The 21,402-nt window shown below is 50.1% G+C and overlaps 1 protein-coding gene across 4 annotated transcripts in view; it reads right to left on the reverse strand.

Annotated features, from left to right (window-relative positions):
- Window positions 1-21,402, reverse strand: part of sema5ba (sema domain, seven thrombospondin repeats (type 1 and type 1-like), transmembrane domain (TM) and short cytoplasmic domain, (semaphorin) 5Ba) — a 183,945-nt gene that overhangs the window by 91,466 nt on the left and 71,077 nt on the right. For all 4 annotated transcript variants that reach the window (XM_078403301.1, XM_078403300.1, XM_078403299.1 and 1 more), the window contains exons 7-11: window positions 20,293-20,506; window positions 17,977-18,262; window positions 8,570-8,705; window positions 6,728-6,935; window positions 5,207-5,414 (exon numbers count right to left, since the gene is read on the reverse strand). In XM_078403301.1, the coding sequence (XP_078259427.1) occupies window positions 5,207-5,414; window positions 6,728-6,935; window positions 8,570-8,705; window positions 17,977-18,262; window positions 20,293-20,506 (1,052 nt within the window). The remainder of the gene's footprint in view (window positions 1-5,206; window positions 5,415-6,727; window positions 6,936-8,569; window positions 8,706-17,976; window positions 18,263-20,292; window positions 20,507-21,402) is intronic.

The raw sequence follows: 21,402 nt of genomic DNA on the forward strand, positions 1-21,402 counted from the left end.
TGAAACTATGGGTGCCAACTATCTCACTCCCAAATAAGGGACAAGGTGACGTCACCGCCCCGCGCCCCACGTGACCTCACCCAGCCAGCGACCACATGCTCCCGCTTCCGTATCGTATCTCCGTCCACACTGCGGCCTAACATCGAGGAGTTGGCGGCCATTGCAGGAGACCGCCTTCGGGAGCTCCAACCGCGGACTTTAACAACGTGGAGCTCTCGGTCCCTCGTTACAGACCGACTTTGGGAGCTCCAAGCTGCAGGAGCTTCGACCGCCCCAACAAGGGGGCTTCGACCGCCCCAACACGGCGGCTTTGATTGCCCCAACATGGGGGCTTTGACCGCCGGCTGCGGGAGCTTCCATCACAGTGAGGAACGTGGGGAATGTGCTGTGGTGGATGTTGATGCTAACTTTTATGTCGTTGTGTGTCCTGTTGCTTTTTTTTTAGTGTGGCTGTACGGCAATATGAATATCACTGTACCTTAATTAGTACACGTGACAATAAACTGACCTTCGAACCTTTGACAATGCTGGAGTAACTCAGCGGGACAGGCAGCATCTCCGGAGAGAAGGAATGGGTGACGTTTCGGGTCGAGACCCTTCTTCAGAGTTCCTTCCTACACCCACTCCTTCTCTCCACAGATGCTGCCTGTCCCGCTGAGTTACTCCTATCTTCGGTTTAAACACGAGCATCCGCAGTCCCTTCCTCCACGTTAAAGTGTGCTCATGGGATAACATCAAATATTTTGGAAAGTCTGCCATTCCCAACACCATTGGAATATCGGAGACACGAGAGACTGCAGACGTGTCAGGGGTCGCGGGGAGAAGGCAGGAGGACGGGGTTAGGAGGGAGTTATAGATCAGCCATGATTGAATGGCGGGGTAGGCTTGATGAGCCGAATGGCCTAATTCAGCTTCTATTTAGATTTAGAGATACAGCGCAGAAACAGGCCCTTCGGCCCACCGAGTCCGCGCCGCCAAGCGATCCCCGCACATTAACATTATCCTACACACACTAGGGACAATTTTTACATTTACCCGGTCAATTAACCTACATACCTGAACGTCTTTGGAGTGTGGGAGGAAACCGAAGACCTCGGAGAAAACCCACGCAGGTCACGGGGAGAACGTACAAACTCCGTACAGACGGCGCCCGTAGTCAAGATCGAACCTGAGTCTCCGGCGCTGCATTCGCTGTAAGGCAGCAACTCTACCGCTGCGCCACCGTGCCGCCTATGATACTTATGATACTTATGAAGGTTGACAGAAAATGCTGGAGTAACTCAGCGGGTCAGGCAGCGTCTCTGGAGTTAAAGTCTGAAGAACGTTCTCGACCCGAAACGTCACCCATTCATTCTCTCCAGAGATGCTGCCTGACCCGCTGAGTTACTCCAGCATTTTGTGTCTATCTTGAGTAATTTGTAACGTGTTCAACCCAAGAGCTTACATACTGGGGAAAAATGCCAACATAGGCCACCTTGCTCAGTCTGAAGAAGGGTCTTGACCCGAAACATGACCCATTGCTTATGACCTTATGACATTTTGACCCTCTCAGGAGCAGCTCGAGTGGATGTAATGTGCAAGCTTGCCCCACCTCTCCATCGTCACTGGGTTCCACCTCCTCGTTCAAGGAACTTTGCTCATGGTTGTCAGAGCTACAGCACAAAGAGGCCCCGAGACGTTGCCCGGGCGACCAGACACCATTCACAAAATGGCCCCTGCTCAGGGTGCCAAGCCTTGGGCAGAAGCAGCTATTTCCATGGACATCCTTGGCAATCTTCCCATGTGACATTCCTTTTGTGTCTATCTCCCTTCCATTTGACTCCATCGACACCTCACGCTGCCTCAGCAAGGCCAGCAGCATAATCAAGGACTAGTCGCGCCCCGGCCACTCCCTCTTCTTTCCTCTATCATCGGGCAAGAGGTACAAAGTTTGAAAAAAGCACACCTCCAGATTTAGTTCAGTTTAGTCTAGTTTAGAGATACAGCGCGGAAACAGGCCCTTCGGCCCACCAGGTCCGCGCCGACCAGCGATCCCCGCACATTAACACTATCCTACACCCAACTAGAGACAATTTTTACATTTACCAAGCCAATTAATCTACAAACCTGTACGTCTTTGGAGTGTGGGAGGAAACCGAAGATCTCGGAGAAAACCCACGCAGGTCACGAGGAGAACGTACAAACTCCGTAAAGGCAGCACCCGTAGTCGGGATCGGGATCGAACCCAGGTCTCCGGCACTGCATTCGCTGTAAGGCAGCAACTCTACCGCTGTGCCACCGTGACTGCCTCGATTCAAGGACAGTTTTCTTCCCAGCTGTTATTGAGCAACTGAACCTTTCTACCACCAACTCGAGAGCAGTCCTGAGCTACCATCAACCTCATTGGAGACCCTCGGACTATTTTTGATTGGACTTTTTCTTGCATTAAACATTATTCACGTTAATCCCTTTATCAAGCATCTGTACACTGTGGACTGCTCGATTGTAATCATGTATTGTCTTTCCACTGACTGGTTAGCACGCAACAAAAGCTTTTCACTGTACCTCGGTACACGTGACAATAAACTAAACGGTACAATCAAACTCTAAGCACAGGTGCGTTAGTCACCCACCACTTGCTGCATTAAAAAAACATGCCCCTGCCCATTTCTTTTATACCTTCCCCCACTGTAACTTTCTTTTTTTTTTTCCTAATCAGATGTGCAGCACTTTGGTCAACGTGGGTTGTTTTTAAATGTGCTATACAAATAAAATTGACTTGACTTGACTCTCACCTTAAAGCTTTTACCCACCATTATTTGCCATTATCACACCGGGTGAAACATTCTGACTGTCCATCTGATCTACGGCTCATAGAAATTTCTAACAGGTCTCCCCGCGGCCTCTTTAAATGTGGCCCCTCTCACCTTAAGGCAGGAGGTAGGGAGGATAAGCATTGACTGGCGATTGGGGCTACCACAAATTGGAGTGCAGATCAGCAGTGGCAACTTGACCTCATTACGAGTTGTTAGGGAGAATTAGAGTCATAGAGTGGAGCAGCAGTAGAGTTGGTGCCTTTCAGCGTTTACAGCGCCGGAGACCCGGGTTCGATCCTGGCTACGGGTGCTACCTGCACAGAGTTTGTACGTTCTCCCCGTGACCTGCTTGGGTTTTCTCCGAGAACTTCAGTTTCATCCCACGCTCCAAAGACGTACAGGTTTGTAGGTTAATTGGCTCGGTTTAACGTGTAAATGTCCCTTGTGTGTGTGTAGGGTGGTGTTAATCTGCGGGGATCGCTGGTCGGCGCGGACTCGGTGGACCGAAGAGCCTGATTCCACGCCTGTATCTCCCTAAAACTAAAAACTAAAAAATGGCACAGGGAAACATGCCATTCAGCCCAATTCGTGCATGCTGACCCAAATGCCGCTAGTCCCATTCACGTGTGTTTGGCCCATTTCCCTCTGAAACTTTCCTATCCACTCAAGACATGTTTTCTTTTAGAGCCATAGTGATAAAACACAGAAACAGGCCATTCGGCCCAACTCGTCCATGATGCCTCGTCTAACCTAGTCCCAATTGCCACGTTTGTGCAGTTGTAGAGGCGAAAGAATTGGAGACCAACGATCGGGGAATCGTGAGGCTGGAGAAATATTTCAGCAAGAGACAGGATGGCACGGTGGCGCAGCGGTAGAGTTGCTGCCTTACAGCGCCAGAGACCCAGGTTCGATCCTGACTGCGGGTGCTGTCTGTACGGAGTTTGTACATTCTCCCTGTCACATGCGTGGGTTTTCTCCGGGTGCTCCGGTTTCCTCCCACACTACAAAGACGTACAGGTATGTAGGTCAATTAGCTTGGTAAAATTGTAAATTGTCCTTCGTGTGTGTGTGTGTGTGTGTAGGATAGCGTTAGTGTACGGGGTGATCGCTGGTCAGCACGGACTCGGTGGGCAGAGGGGCCTGTTTCTGCACTGTGTCTCTAAACTAAACTAAACCAAATGGAGGCTTATAATTGATGGGGTCATTGACTCAAAGAAAAACCGTGGGAGGAGAAAAAAATACCTCTTCAACCTGACTTCCACAAGAGACAAAAAACCCAATCAAGCCTCTTTTACAAATCAGAAATGGAAACTTAATCCGACCAGCCCAATCAAGACAAGGTATCAGACATGGTAAACGATTTTGATGCCAAAATATTATTTCACCCAGACCATCAAAAAGTGAAGTCTTAATTGCAACCAGGGGGACTATTTAAAAAGACGTGCCTTTGCTAGGAAGGGATTGATTTAGCCTGGGTTAGTTTTTAGTTTAGTTTAGAGATCGAGCATGAAACAGGCTCTTCGGCCCACCAGGTGCGTGCCGACCAGCGATATCTGCACATTAATACTATCTTACACACACGAGGGTCAGGCAGCATCTCTGGAGAGAAGCAATGGGTGATGTCTCGGGTCAAGACACTTCTTCAGACTGATCAAAGGCGTCCTAGTTTTCCTCAGTATGTAAGCTCTTGGGTTGAACACGTTAGAAATCAATTCCTCATATGTTGCAAAACATATTTGGCTAATAAAGTATGATTCTGATTCTGATAAAGTACTCAAGGGAGACACAAGATGCTGGAGTAACTCAACGGGACAGTCAGCATTTCTGGATAGAAGGAATGGTTGACTTTTCGGGTCGAGACCCTTGTTCAGGCCTTCTATCCAGAGATGCTGTCTGTCCCGCTGAGTTACTGCAGCATTTTGTGTCTATCTTCAGTGGTATCATGAGTGATAGGAGCGGAATTAGGCCATTCAGCCCATCAAGTCTACTCAGCCATTCCAATCATGGCTGATCTATCTCTCCCTCCTAACCCCATAACCTCCGACATCCATATTAATTAAGTATCTATCTATCTCCCCCTTAAAAATATCAATAGACAATAGACAATAGGTGCAGGAGGAGGCCATTCGGCCCTTCGAGCCAGCACCGCCATTCAATGTGATCATGGATGATCATTCTCAATCAGTACCCCGTTCCTGCCTTCTTCCCATACCCCCTGACTCCGCTATCCTTAAGAGCGCTATCTAGCTCTCTCTTGAATGCATTCAGAGAATTGGCCTCCATTGCCTTCTGAGTTGGCTTGGCTTGGCATTGCCATTGACTTGGCCTCCACAGCCTTCTGGGGCAATGAATTACCACAGATTCACCGCCAAGGTCTCCTGCCTTCTCCCCGCTCTTCCGATGTGACTTACATTTCAGTTTTGTACAAGAAGCATCGCTCCAGAGGGATCTTCAGCACCCGCCCGTTGAAACCCACGAACAGGGAGCGGTCGCTGTGCAGGATCTGCAGGTTGCGGATGGGTTCCCGTTGGCCGGGCGGCAGCAGTTGGATCTCCTCCAGGTAGCAGCTGCCCAGGCTCTTGTTCTCTGGCGAGAGGGTCTTCAGAATGGTGCCATGCTCTGGGTACAGAAACAGAACAGCGGGACCCGAAGGTTAAACTGGGTCTAGGTTCAGGTCGTAGAGTCTCACAGTGTGGGAAACAGGCCCATCGGCCCAACCTGCCCACACCGGCCAACATGTCCCAACTACACCAGTCCCTGCGTTTGGCCCATAACAGGAGCAACATTTTCACACTGAAAGGGGTGGGTGTGTGGAACGTGCTGCCAGAGGATATATATATATATATCTATATATATATAAGAAAATAACTGCAGATGCTGGTACAAATCGAAGGTATTTATTCACAAAATGCTGGAGTAACTCAGCAGGTCAGGCAGCATCTCGGGAGAGAAGGAATGGGCGACGTTTCGGGTCGAGACTGCCAGAGGACGTCAGTACATGGACAGGGCAGGTTGAGAGGGATAGAATTGTAAATTGTAAATTGTCCCCAGTGTGCGCACGATAGTGTAAGTGTACGGGTGACCGCTGGCCGGCGCGGACTCGGTGGGCCGAAGGGCCTGGATCCGTGCTGTAGCTCTAAACTAAACTGAATTAGGTGGGACTAGTGTAGATGGGACATGTTGGGCGGTGTGGGCAAATTAGGCTGAAGGTCCAGTTTCCACGCTGCGTGACGATAGGTTTGTGACGCCATTGCATCTAACATTCACTGTTGCAGCTCATTTAGAGTTTAGATTAGTCAAGAGATGGGGCGCAGAAACAGGCCTTTCGGCCCACCGAGTCCACGCCGACCAGCGATCCCCGCACATTAACACAACCCAGCGCGCACATAGGAGAATTTTACATTTATACCGAGCCAATTGACCAACAAACCCGTATGAGTTTGGAGTGTGGGTGGAAACCGGAGCACCCGGTGAAAACCCACGCAGGTCACGGGGAGAACGTACAAACTCCATACGGACAGCATCCGTGGTCAGGATCGAACCTGGGTCTCGAGTGCTGTAAGGCAGCAACTCTAATGTGCCGCCCAATTTTTTCGCACATTAACACTATCCTACACACACTAGGGACAATTTTTACATTTACCCAGTCAATTAACCTACATACCTGTACGTCTTTGGAGTGTGGGAGGAAACCGAAGATCTCGGAGAAAACCCACGCAGGTCACGGGGAGAACGTACAAACTCCGTACAGACGGCACCCGTAGTCAGGATCGAACCTGAGTCTCCGGCGCTGCATTCGCTGTAAGGCAGCAACTCTACCGGTGCGCCACCGTGCCGCCCTTGAGTACCATTGAGTACCATTGAGCACCTGAGCTGCCTCCAGCAGATGAGGTAAGGCAGGTGCGATGAGGAAGGTAGATGTGGTGACTTACCTGTGCCGATGTAGATCACGTGGTAGAGCGTGTCCCGGCCTTGCACGATGTCCACCACCAGCTTTGAGAAGCGCATGTTGTCGTGGGTCACCAGCGGGTCTACGGAGACGGGCTGCACCGCGTCGTTCATCAGGAAGAACCGCTGGGCGTCCTGCAGGCTGCGTTCCGTCAGGTTCTCGTTGGGTCCCTTGTCACCCAGCGAGCCACACTAAACAGTGGGCAAACCCACACACCATTAAAGACTCCTTAGTTCAGTTTTAGAGTAGGCATCTATAGGCATTGAAAGCCATGGACCAAGTGCTAAATGACAATATGGATGGGTGCTCATGGATCAGTAGACCTAGTGGGCTGAATGGCCTGCTTCCATGCCTTGTGACTCTTTAGTTTACTTTACTTAGATACAGCGTGGAAACAGGCCCTTCGGCCCACCAAGTCCGCATCGACCAGCGATCCCCGCACATTAACACTGCCCTGCACAATAGGGGCAATTTACCTTTATACCAAGCCAATTAACCTACAAACCTGCACGTCTTTACATAGATACAGGGTAAGGGGAGGGAGGTTTCGGGGGGATGTGAGAAATAACTTTTTCACCCAGAGGGTGGTTGGAGTCTGGAACTCACTGCCTGGGGTGGTGGTGGAGGTGGGAACACTCACAACGTTTAAGAGGCATTTGGATGGGCACTTGAAATGCTACAACATTCAGGGCTACGGTCCAAATGCGGGAAAATGGGATTAAAATTAGACTGTGTTGGTACGGGCGGTGCGGACACGATGGGCCGAAGGGCCTCTTTTTGTGCTGTAGGACTCTATGACTCTTTGGAGTGTGGGAGGAAATCAAAGATCTCGGACAAAACACACGCAGGTCACGGGGAGAACGTACAAACTCCGTACAGACAGCACCCGTGGTCAGAATCGAACCCGGGTCTCTGGCGCTGTGAGACAGCAACTCTACCGCTGCGCCACCGAGCAACTCTTCATGCATCGAAGACCATGTCTGCCAACTGAACGCCCTCCCACAACTCGGATCGCCAATGACTCCCACGTTAAATGCCAAAAGAAGGAAGTGAAAGGTGGAGAAGGGACTAACTTAATTTCCTTCAGAGGATGGGCATCACGGTGGCACAGCGGTAGATTTGCTGCGCTGTCTGTACAGAGTTTGTACGTTCTCCCTGTGACCTGTGTGGGTTTTCTCCGGGTGCTCCGGTTACCTCCCACACTCCAAAGGCGTATAGCTTTGTAGAATAATTGGCTTTGGTTAAATTGTAAATTGGACCTATTTTGTAGGATAGTGCTAGTGTACGGGGTGATCGCTGGTCGGTGCGGACCCGGTGGGCCGAAGGGCCTGTTTCCGCGAAGTATCTCTAAACTAAACTGAACTAACTCTGTATATTTTATGGTGAGAAGAAACTTTTTCTCCCAGAGAGTTCTGAATTTGTGGAATTCTCTACCACAGAAGGCAGTGGAGGCCAATTCACTGGATGAATTTAAAAAGAGAGTTAGATAGAGCTCTAGGAGCTGGAGGAATCAAGGGATATGGGGAGAAGGCAGGCACGGGTCACTGATTGTGGATGATCAGCCATGATCACAATGAATGGCGGCGCTGGCTCGAATGGCCAAATGGCCTCCTCCTGCATCTATTTTCTATGTTTCTATGTTTCTATTGTCCCAGTGAACTACCGTTATACACTTGTACTGTATCTGAGATGCTTATCTAAGATGTTTATGTATAGTGATACTTGTACTGAACTGTGTACAAAATGAATTTCACTGTACCTCACTCAGTACGTGTGCCAAATAAAAAAGCATTGAACTGTTGTAATAAATAAAGCCCCACTGTACCTGGAAGCTGGGAATGGGGTTTGAGACAGGTAGCCAAGCTGACCGAGGGTTCTCCTGATACCGGAAGGGTCCGTTGAAGGTCTGGGTGATGGCGCTGAGATTGTAGGCACAGATTGCAGAGGCCGCGATGCTATTCCTGTGGAGAGGAGCAGAGAGGTGAAAGCTGAAGTTTAGAGAGAGATAGTTTAGAGATACAACGCGGAAACAGGCCCTTTCGGCCCACCGGGTCCGCGCCGACCAGCGATCCCCACACATTAACGCCATCCTACACCCACTAGGGACGATTTTTTACATTTAACCAAGCCAATTAACCTACATACATGCACGCCTTTGTAGTAGAAACATAGAAATATAGAAAATAGGTGCAGGAGGAGGCCATTCGGCCCTTTGAGCCAGCACCGCCATTCATTGTGATCATGGCTGACAATGAATGGCGGTGCTGGCTTGAATGGCCGAAAGGCCGAGTGTGGGAGGAAACCGAAGATCTCGGAGAAAACCCACGCAGGTCACCGGGAGAACGTACAAACTCCATACAGACAGCGCCCGTAGTCGGGATCGAACCCGGGTCTCCGGTGCTGCATTCGCTCAAAGGCGGCAACTCTACCGCTGCGCCAAGTGTGGACATGAATGCTAGCATGGCACTCAATCTACTTTTTCATCTGTCTCCCCCACATGCTCCACCCTCTCCCATGAACAGCCCCTCGCCAGTACAACTCGGTGGGGCTGAAGGGCCTATTTCTGAGCTGTATCACAAAACTTAAAAGTTAAAGTTAAGTTAAAATTAAGTTATGAGGAGAAACAGGAGGCGCTAGATCTCTTCTCAGGGCAGGGAAGGTGAAGAATTTAGAAGGATGAGAGGGGATCTTATCGAAACGTATAAGATTATTAAGGGGTTGGACACGTTCGAGGCAGGAAACATGTTCCCAATGTTGGGGGAGTCCAGAACCAGGGGCCACAGTTTAAGAATAAGGGGTAGGCCATTTAGAACGAAGATGAGGAAAAACCTTTTTCAGTCAGAGAGTTGTGAATCTGTGGAATTCTCTGCCTCAGAAGGCAGTGGAGGCCAATTCTCTGAATGCATTCAAGAGAGAGCTAGATAGAGCTCTTAAGAATAGCAGAGTCAGGGGGTATGGGGAGAAGGCAGGAACGGGGTACTGATTGAGAATGATCAGCCATGATCACATTGAATGGTGGTGCTGGCTCAAAGGGCCGAATGGCCTACTCCTGCTCCTATTGTCTATTGTCTAATAAATGAATGTATCAATCAATCAATCAATTAATTAATTAATTAAGTAATAATTAATTAATCAATCAGTTAAATAAATAAATAATTCCTGAGTATTGAATGATTGATACTTTATTATCACATGTGACGTGAAATTTTGCGTACCACAAGTAAAGTATGCAAGGAGTGGCCACGTACAGGGCGTCGAAAGGGCGGCAGAGTGGCTCTCTCTCTTCGATCTCGACTACGGGTGCTGTCTGTATGGAGTTTGTACGTTCTCCCCGCGACCCGCGTGGGTTTTCTCCGGGATCGCCGGGTTTCCTCCCACAGTCCCAACGACGTACAGGTTTGTAGGCTAATTGGTTTGATGTAAAATGTAAAGTTGCCCCCCAGTGTGTGTAGGTTAGCGTTAGTGTGCGTGGATCACTGGTCAGTGTGGACACGGTGGGCCGAAACGCCCGTTTCCGCTCTGTATTCCCTAAAACCAACTAAAAACTCAACGGGACGTTCTCTGCAGCGTTTCGGGTCGAGACCCTACTTGCCATTACTGATGGGTTCCCCACACCCCAGCCCCTGCTCCCCCAAACCTCACATTCCTTTCACTGCCCCATTCCCCCACCCCATCCCCTGAACTTGAACACTAAGGATAAAATCATGATCGGGTAGATGCACAGAGTCTCATACCCAGAGTAGGGGAATCAAGAACCAGACGACATAGGTTTAAAGTGAGGGGGGGGGGAGGAAGGTTTAATAACAATCTGAGCGGTAACTTTTTTTTTCACGCATGGTGGGTGTGTGGAGCGAGCTGCCGGAGGAGGTAGTTGAGGCAGGGACTACGGCAACGTTTAAGAAGACAGGTTTAGAGGGCCAGACGCAGGCAGGTGGGACTCGTGTAGACGGGGCATGTTGGTCGGCATGGGCAAGTTGGGCCGAAGCGCCCGTTTCCATGCTGTCTGACTCAATGACTCTACGATCTGTCTTTCCCTCTCAACCCCATTCTCCTGCTTTCTCCCCGTAACCTTTGACTACCTTTACCAATCAATTTGGCCGGTGTGGGGGCAAGCTGGGCCGAAGGGTCTATTTCCACACTGTAAGACTCTGTGGCTGTGACCAGCCAAATGGTTTATTGTCCTGTTTGTTCAGGATAATTGATGAGGGTTTGGATTCATGCCAACTTCCTTACAAATGTACCAGCGTGAGGCAGACAGAAAACCACAGAGGAATGAATCCTTAAAGGAGGAGAAACCAATTAATCACGAGAGACAGTGTTTAGAAATACTATCAAATGATGGTTGTTTGGAAGATGGGCGATGTCGTATTAATCCATACACAGTGTCTCAAGGACTGAACAGAGCTGTCAAGAACGATTACTAAAGAACAAGGCAAAACATACACTCACAATATGTGCAGGAAGGAACTACAGATGGTGGGGTTTATATCAAAGATGGACGCAAAGTGCTGGTGCATCTCAGCGGGCCAGGCAGCACCTCTGGAGATAAAAGGATGGGTGACGTTTCAGACTGAAGAAGGGTTCGACCCGGAACATCACCCATCCTCTTTCTCCAAGTTGTCGAGCTGAAAAGGGTGCGGAGAAGATTTACGGTGATGTTGCCAGGACTCGAGGGTCTGAGCTGTAGGGAGAGGTTGAGTAGGCTGGGACTCTATTCTTTGGAGCGCAGGAGGATGAAGGGTGATCTTGTAGAGGTGTATAAAATCATGAGAGGAATAGATCGGGTAGACGCGCAGTGTTTCTTGCCTAGAGTAGGGGAATCGAGGATGAGGCCCTGTGTCCACGCTGTATCACTCTATGACTTTGGCTCCAGAGACACTGCCTGGCCCGCTGACTTACTCCAGCACTTTGTGTCCATCTTCAATTAAAATATGTGCTTAATGCAGTTTAGTCTAGAGTTACAGCGTGGAAAGGGGCCCTTCGGACCACCGGGTTCACGCCGACCAGCGATCCCCGCACATTCTCTTACACATACACCAAGCCAATTAACCTACAAACATGTACGTCTTTGGAGTGTGGGAGGAAACCGAAGATCTCGGAGAAAACCCACGCAGGGAGAACGTACAAACTCCGTACAGACAGCACCCGTAGTCGGGATCAAACCCGGGTCTCCGGTGCTGCAAGCGCTGTATGGCAGCAACTCTACCGCTGCGCCACCGTGCCGACCGACCATGTTTTTAAAAGTACCCATGTTGCAATCCTGGGTAAATCGGTCAGTTTTAGACACATTCAATCATCTCATTCTTAAAGTGTAAGAAAATAACTGCAGATGCTGGTGCAAATCGAAGGTATTTATTCACAAAATGCTGGAGTAACTCAGCGGGTCAGGCAGCATCTCAGGAGAGGAGTGGGTGACGACCCGAAACGTGTGAATAAATCTCATTCTTAAACATTTGTTCCATGAATCATATCATATCATATCATATCTATACAGCCGGAAACAGGCCTTTTCGGCCCTCCAAGTCCGTGCCGCCCAGCGATCATACAGCTGGGAAACAGGCCCTTCGTCCCAACTTGTCCACACCGACCAACATGCCCCATCTACGCTAGTCCCTATCAGGACCAAGATTACTTCATCAGGAAAAGAGAGATGTTAGAAGAAAAAAAAAACTGCTGGAGGAAATGCATGTGTCAGAGTTCTTCCTGTGACTGCGTGGGTTTCCTCTGGGTGCTCTGGTTTCCTCCTACACTCCAAAGGCGTGTGTGTTTGTACGTTAACTGGTCCCATGCAAATTGCCCCTCGTGTGTGGTTAGTGGATGACCAAGCGGGACAACATAGAACTAGTGTGAATGGGTGATCGATGGTTGGCATGGACTTGGTGGACCTGACCGCCTGTTACTAGACTGCATCTCTAAACTAAACCAAACTACATTGCCCCTGTTTTGAACATCAACTTCTCCAACTTTAGATAGTTCCTCTGTCCCTCCCGTCCCCTCCTCCTTCCCAGATCTCCCTCTATCTTCCTGTCTCCACCTGACATCAGTCTGAAGAAGGGTCTCGACCCCGAAACGTCACCCATTCCTTCTCTCCTGAGATGCTGCCTGACCTGCTGAGTTACTCCAGCATTTTGTGAATAAATACCTTCGATTTGTACCCGCATCTGCAGTTATCTTCTTATACATTGCCGCTGGAGTGTAGAGAGTGTGAAGTGAAAGTGGTTTAACATAGAACTAGTGTTAAGAGTCATAGAGTGATACAGCCTGGAAACAGGCCCTTTGGCCCAACTTGCCCACACCGGCCAACATGTTCCAACTACACTAGTTCCACCTGCCCGCATTTGGTCCATATCCCTCCAAACCTGTCCTATCCATGTACCTGTCTAACTCTTTATTAAACGTTGCGATAGTCCCAGCCTCAACTACCTCCTCCGGCAGCTCGTTCCATTCACCCACCACACTTTGTGTGGAAAACGTCACCCCTCTGATTCCTATAAATCTTTTCCCCTTCACCTTAAACCTATGTCCTCAGGACCTCGATTCAACTACCCTGGGCAAGAGACTCTACCCGATCTATTCCTCTCATGATTTTATAGACCTCTATAAGATCACCCCTCATCCTCCTGCGCTCCAAGGAAGTTCACGGGCGATCGATGGTCGGCGTGGAAACGGTGGGCCGAAGGGCCTGTTTCCAGGCAGTATCTCTAAACTAAACTAGAGAAAATGTGAACTTTATTCCAGAAATACATAAATCAAACTACTTTCTTATCTGCCGTTTTTACAGTGGAGAATGAACAGAGAAAATGTGAGTTTCATTTTGTTAATCAGACATCATGACCTCCGCTCATCACCCCCCACTTCCTGCTAATCCCATGAACTCTGGATTGGGGTTCAAGGGGCAAAGGTTAATCCTAAATAGTGTAAACTGATAGTTTTGTGTGACATTTGTGTGCAGAGTAAGGAAAGAGCCTTCAAATCTAATCAGCCATTTACAACATTCAACACATTTCTTATAGACACAAAATGCTGGACTAACTCAGCGGGGACAGGCAGCATCTCTGGATAGAAGGAATGGGTGACGTTTCAGGTCCGGATCCTTCTTCAGACCCGAAATGTCACCTATCCATTTTCTCCAGAGATGCTGCCTGTCCTGTTGAGTTACTCCAGCATTTTGTGTCTATCTTTGGTATAAATCAGCATCTGCAGTTTTCTTTTATTACATGGAATTGTTGATTTGTTTACATATAGACTATTGATTGAATGGTTGATTGAAAGATACAGCTCGGAAACAGGCCCTTCGGCTAGGGTTGCCAACTGTCTCATATTAGCCGGGTCATCTCATATATTGGGCTAAATTGGTTTGTCCCGTACGGGTCCGCCCTTGTCTCGTATTAGGCCTGGGGGGCGCTGTAGGCCCGGACAGTGTAGGCCAGGTCAGTGTAGGCCCGGGCAGTGTAGGCCCGGACAGTGTAGGCCCGGACAGTGTAGGCCCAGACAGTGAAGGCCTGGACAGTGTAGGTCCAGAGGTCCGGGCGCCACCTAACGGAGGTTGCGTAGCAACCTGCCTCCCGGCCCGGGCGGCTGCCGTTGGTGGAGCTGGAGCACGTGACCGCTGGCTGGGTGAGGTGGGGCGCAGAGCAGTGACGTCACCTTGTCCCTTATTTGGGAGTGAGATAGTTTGCACCCCTAGTCCTGAGTGATGGCACAACACAGTCTAAACAGGGCAACAAGTCTCATTGAAACCTATCCCAGCAATCCCCACTCCACCTGCGTCTCGTTATCTATTTAATTTGTACACCTCTATAAGGTCACCCCTCAGCCTCCTGCGCTTCAAGGAATAAAGTCCTAGCCTGTTCAACCTCTCCCTATAGCTCAGGCCCAGCAACTCCTGGCAACATCCTCTTCTTCGCATTCATGAAGCAGATGAGTGGGGGAGGAAGATTAAAGTGGGGGAGGAAAGATTTATTAGCAACCTGAAGGGCAACTTTTTTACACAAAGGGTGGTTGGTGTATGGAACGAGCTGCCGGAGGAGGTAGTTGAGGTAGGTTTTGTCACAACATCTAAGCAACATTTAGACAGGTGCAGGGATAAGACAGGTTCGGAGGGATATGGGGCAAATGCAGGCAGGTGGGACTAGTGTGGATCGGGCATGTTGGGTGGCGTAGGCAAGTTGGGCCGAAGGGCCTGTTTCCACGCTTTATTACTCTACTAGACCAAGTGGTCCCGTTGGGCACAAACCTCTCCTGCATTTGTGCAGTACCCTCTCCTCCCTCCCTCCCCTCTTCCCCTCTCCCCTCTCTCCCCCTCCCCTTCTTCCCCTCCCCCTCCTCCCCCATCCTCCACCTCCCCTCCCCTTCCCCTCCCCCACCACTCCATCCCCCTCAACCCCCTTATCCTCCATCCCTCCCCTTTCCCTCCCTAGGAGATAGCTTTAAACCTTAAAATGTGAATAACTTTAAAAATATAACACCGATTTCAATGAAACTTCTTCCATTAGCACCAAGGGGACGACGGTGAGTAAGGTGGGCCAAAATTGTTGCGTTATCGTGTACCGTTTTGGCTGTAGTTCAGGAACAAACAAACAAACAAATGTTTTTGTATAAAGATGACTCTACGACACTCTGTCCAAAATGTCTTTTAACGAGATGATAAAGTCTTTGTTCAATTTCTTATCATGTTCTGCCACCTCTCTCTACCCTGAGGCACTGTGGGTTGTGGTACGGTGGCGCAGTGGCAGAGTTGTGCTGTCTGCATGGAGTTTGTACGTTCTGCCCGTGGCCTGCGTGGGTTTTCTCCGGGTGCTCCGGCTTCCACCCAAAGACTCCAAAGATGTGCTGGTCTGTAGGCTAATTGGCTTTGGTTAAAAAATGTAATGTGTCCCTAGTGTGTGTGTGTGGGATAGTGCTAGTGTGTGGGGATTGGTGGGTAGGCCGGAGGGCCTGTTTCCGCGCTGTCTCCCTAAACTCAACTAAAACTAAGTGGGATACACTGGTTCCTTCATATTGAATTGCTGGCCTTTCCCACTGCGGTCGGCACAGTATTCCTCTCACACAAGTTGTGGGCTCCTACATTATGTTCAGCGCAGTTAGAGGAACAAGTAACAGCAGTTCCTGGCAGAACTGCCGACGAGGGCCATTGGGGTCGACTGCCAAGGAGGCTGCTGGCTTGCGTTCAAACCCATGTAATCCCTCCGTTTCCACTTGCCACAGATTAGCTTGAGAGAAGCAGAAAACACACTTGCAGTCTTTGCCGGCTTTCAGAGTCAAAGAGCTTCATTCACCAAGTCAAACAAGGAGCATAAACAGCTCTTTCTGCTCGGAACTTGCGAGATGCGGTCAGAGGTTTGTGCCAAAGGGCCGCACGGTGGCGCAGCGGTAGAGTCGCTGCCTTACAGTGCTTCAGCGCCCGTGACCCGGGTTCAAACCCGTCTACGGGTGCTTGTCTGTACGGAGTTTGTACGTTCACCCCGTGACCTTCGGTTTCCTCCCGCACTCCAAAGACGTGCAGGTATGTAGGTAAATTGGCTTGGTATAAGCGTAAATTGTCCATAGTGTGTGTAGGATAGTGTTAATGTGCGGGGATCGCTGGTCGGCACGGACTCGGACGGGCCGAAGGGCCTGCTTCTGCGCTGTATCTCTAAACCAAACTGAGCTAAACTAAAAAAGCTTTTCACTGTACCTCGGTACACGTGACAATAAACTAAACTCAACTAAGCTAAACTAAATTAAACTAAAGCTAAACCAAACTAAGATTTGTTCTGGCCTATTCCTATCGCCACTTCCCCCACCTTCAATCTGAACAAGGACCCGACCCGAAACGTCACCCATCCTTTTTCTCCAAAGATGCTGCCTGACCCTCTGAGTTACTCCAGCACTAGGGGTGCCAACTATCTCACTCCCATATAAGGGACAAAATGACGTCACCGCCCCATGCCCCACGTGACCTCACCCAGCCAGCGGCCACGTGCTCCCGCTTCACCAATGGCGGCCGCCCGGGCCAGGAGGCGGGTTGCTATGCAACTTCCATTAGGCGGCACCCAGGCTTCCGGACCTACAGAGTCCAGACCTACACTGTCCGGACCTAAACTGTCCAGATCTACTCGGTCCGGACCTCTGTCTGTCCAGGCCTACAGAGTCCGGCCCGACACTGTTTGGGCCTATACTGCCCAGACCTACAGCGCCCCCGGGCCCAAAACAGGACAAGGGCGGTCCTATAGACAATAGACAATAGACAATAGGTGCAGGAGGAGGCCATTCGGCCCTTCGAGCCAGCACCGCCATTCAATGTGATCATGGCTGATCATTCTCAATCAGTACCCCCTTCCTGCCTTCTCCCCATACCCCCTGACTCCGCAATCCTTAAGAGCTCTATCTAGCTCTCTCTTGAATGCATTCAGAGAATTGGCCTCCACTGCCTTCTGAGGCAGAGAATTCCACAGATTTACAACTTTCTGACTGAAAAGGTTTTTCCTCATCTCAGTTCTAAATGGCCTACCCCTTATTCTTAAACTGTGGCCCCTTGTTCTGGACTCCCCCAACATTGGGAACATGTTTCCTGCCTCTAACGTGTTCAACCCCCTAATCATCTTATACGTTTCGATAAGATCTCCTCTCATCCTTCTAAATTCCAGTGTATACAAGCCTAGTCGCTCCAGTCTTTCAACATATGACAGTCCCGCCATTCCGGGAATTAACCCCTTGTATACCTACGCTGCAAGCCCTCAATAGCAAGAATATCCTTCCTCAAATTTGGAGACCAAAACTGCACACAGTACTCCAGGTGCGGTCTCACTCGGGCCCTGTACAACTGCAGAAGGACCTCTTTGCTCCTATACTCAACTCCTCTTGTTATGAAGGCCAACATTCCATTGGCTTTCTTCACTGCCTGCTGTACCTGCATGCTTCCTTTCAGTGACTGATGCACTAGGACACCCAGATCTCGTTGTACGTCCTCTGTTTTTAAGTTGACACCATTCAGATAATACTCTGCCTTCCTATTCTTACCACCAAAGTGGATAACCTCACACTTATCCACATTAAACTGCATCTGCCATGCATCCGCCCACTCACACAACCTGTCCAAGTCACCCTGCAACCTCATAGCATCTTCCTCACAGTTCACACTGCCCCCCAGCTTTGTATCATCTGCAAATTTGCTAATGGCAATAGAGTATCATTCATTCATTCATTCATTCTGTGTCTATTTTTGGTGAACTCAGGTTGGCGCGCACTTACACGTTGGTGGTGAAGATGGCGTAGAGGAGGTCCTGCTCAGGGAGGTAGAAGGTGCTCTGCATCTCGTTGTAGTAGAAGGGCACCTCTCCGGAGCGCGAGCAGTTCAGCCTGGCCTTCATGAAGGTTGTCCACGTGTCCTCCAGCAGGAAGCGGCCGCCGATGTCGCTCTTGCACACCCGCCCCACCCGCGAGTACACCGTCTTGCCGCAGTCGTGCTCCACCGCGTTCTCACGGAAGAAGAAGTAGATGAACAGGCCGATGTCGTAGGCCGAGATGAAGTTGGGCTCTGGGGAGCAGAGGGCAAGACACTGAGAACACCGTGAGGCATGGAGAGTCATACAGAGTTGTAGAGCCATAGAACTAGAGTCATAGAGGCAAGGAGACCTTCACTGATCAGCCAAAACATTACGACCACTGACAGGCGAAGTGAATAACATTGATTATCTTGTTACAATGGCACCTGTCAAGGGGTGGGATATATTAGGCAGCAAGTGAACAGTCAGTTCTTGAAGTTGATGTGTTGGATGCAGGAGAAATGGGCAGGTGTAAAGGCCTGAGTGACTTTGACAAGGGATAAATTGTTCTGGCCAGACGACTGGGTTAGAGCATCTCTGAAACGGCAAGGCTTGTGGGGTGCTCCCGGTCAGCAGTGGTGAGTACCTACCGACAGTGGTCCGAGGAGGGACAAACCACAAACCGGCAACAGACAGGGTGTTGGGCGCCCAAGGCTCATCGATGCGCAAGGGCAACGAAGGCTATCCCGTCTGGTCCAAACAGACAGAAGGTCCACTGTGGCACAAGTCACAGAAAGTTTTAATGGTGGTCACGGGAGGAAAGTGTCACAATACACAGTGCATCGCACCCTGCTGTGTATGGGGCTTCACACGGAAGACCAACAGCATATTAGGTAGGTGGTCATAATGTTTTGGTTCATCAGGTCATAATGTTTTGGCTGATCGGTGGAGAGGCATAGAGGCATAGGAGCAGAGAGACAGAGAGACATTGAGACATCGAGGCAAAAATACAGTATATAAACAGGCCCTTCAGCCCACTGAGACCATGCTAACCCTTGGGGAAAAAAAAGGTAACGTCCTCAGGTTCCCATTAAATCTTTCCCCCCTCACCTTAAACCGATGTCCTCTGCTTCCTGATTCCCCTACTCAGGGCAAGAGACTCTGTACGTCTTACCCGATCTATTCCTCTCGTGATTTTGCACACCTCTATAAGATCACCCCTCATCCTCCTGCGCTCCAAGGAATAGGAGTCCCACCCTACTCAACCTCTCCCTGTAGCTCTGACCCTCGAGTCCTGACAACATCCTGGTAGACATTTCAAGCTTGACGACATCTTTCCAATAAAATGGTGACCTAATTGGAATTGTCTGCCTCAGAAGGCAGTGGAGGCCAATTCTCTGAATATATTTAAGGAAGAGTGAGATAGAGCTTTTAAGGATAGCGGAGTCAGGGGGGTACGGGGAGAAGGCAGGAACGGGGTACTGATTGAGAATGATCAGCCATGATCACATTGAATGGCAGTGCTGGCTCGAAGGGCCGAATGGCCTACTCCTACACCTATTGTCTAAACTGAAGGGTGAGGGAGAGGCAAGTGAGAAGCAGAGGTGTTGTCCCAGCCTGGATGTGATGGTGTGGGGAAGATTTTTGCTATTGGAAGAGCCTCGAAATCCTCGGTAGAGTTGCTGCCTCTCAGCACTAGAGGCCCGTGTTCGATCCTGACCACGTATTAAGGACAAGAAGTGAGAAGAAGTAATCAAGTAGTGTGCCATGGAGGGGGTGAGCAGTATTTTCAGGATTTCCAACTGTCCCGTATTAGCCGGGACATCCCGTATATTGGGCTAAATTGGTTTGTCCCTTACGGGACCGCCCTTGTCCCTTATTAGGCCCGGGGGGGCATTGTAGGCCCGGACACTGTAGGCCCGGACACTGTAGGCCCGGACACTGAAGGCTAGGACACCGTAGGCCAGGACACTGTAGGCCCGGGGACCACTGTAGGCCCGAACAGTGTAGGCCAGGAGGCCCGGGCGCCACCTAACGGAGGTTGCGTAGCAACCCGCCTTCCGGCCCAGGCGGCCGCCATTGGTGGAGCGGGAGCACGTGGCCGCTGGCTGGGTGAGGTCACGTGGGGCGCGGGGCGGTGACGTCACCTTTTGTCCCTTATTTGGGAGTGAGAAAGTTGGCAACCCTAGCTGTATTGTCCAAGATGTCCTGCAGTTTGACAATGAACTCCAAAGCCTAACCTCGAAAGTCTAAAATGAGTGACGCACACACGAAGAGACTCAGACTGGAGTTTGCCGGTTACCATTCAGCCATTTTGAGTTGTACTGTGCAGTTCGGAGTGGAGGCCCGTTGCCCAGACTGCGGTAGATGGCAGGGTCTCGACCTGAGAAGTCTATGACCGTGGCCGCGTACAGCTCGCCCCGTGAGGTGATCACCGCCGTGGAATTGTGTTTGGGGTCGTAGGGGCATCTCGCCACGCCGTTAAACTTGTCGAAGATTATGCTCAGGTTTCCTAGCTACAGCAGGAAATTAAAAAAAACAAACAGACCATTACACCCGTTGCAGAAGACATCTTTCATTTTACATTTCCCCCCTCCGCTTTTTCAGTTTCAGTTTCAGTTTTGATTGGTACGGTGAAAAGCTTTTTGTCGCGTGCTAACCCGTCAGCAGAAAGACAATACGCGATTACAATCGACCCATTTACAGTGAATAGATACATTATGAGGGAATAAAATTTAGTGCGGGGTAAAGCCAGCAAAGTCCCTTGCAAAATGTTTAGACTTTGGAGATACAGAGTGGAAACATGGCCTTTGACCCGTCGAGTCCACGCCGACCAGCGATCACCCTGTACACAATTTACAATTTACAATAGCTGATTAACTTGCATAGCTGTACGCCTTTGGAGTTTGGGAGGAACGCCTTGGGACGAAACCAGAGCACTTGGAAAAAACCCACGCGGTCACGAGGAGAACGTGCAAACTCCGTGCAGACGGCACCCGTAGTCAGGATCGAACACGGGTCTCTACAACAGAGGTAGAGTTGCTGCCTTACAGCGAATGCAGCGCCGGAGGACCGGCTTCGATCCCGACTACGGGCGCCGTCTGTACGGGGCTTGTACGTTCTCCCCGTGACCAGCGTTGGGTTTTCTCCGAGATCTTCGGTTTCCTCCGACACTCCAAAGACGTGCAGGTTTGTAGGTTAATTGGCTTGGTAAATGTAGAAATTGTCCCCAGTGGGTGTAGGTGAGTGTTCGTGCGCGGGGATCGCTGGTCGGCGGGGACCTGGGGCCGAAGGGCCTGTTTCCTCGCTGTATCTCTAAGAAAAAACTGCACCACCACAGTGTGCTGGCCTCAATCAATCACTGGTATCATCACAGGAATCTTTATTTGGACATCGTACTTAATGTTGTGGT

This window comes from Rhinoraja longicauda, chromosome 8 (assembly GCF_053455715.1).
Source record: "Rhinoraja longicauda isolate Sanriku21f chromosome 8, sRhiLon1.1, whole genome shotgun sequence".
In the NCBI taxonomy this organism is placed as follows: Eukaryota; Metazoa; Chordata; class Chondrichthyes; order Rajiformes; family Arhynchobatidae; genus Rhinoraja; species Rhinoraja longicauda.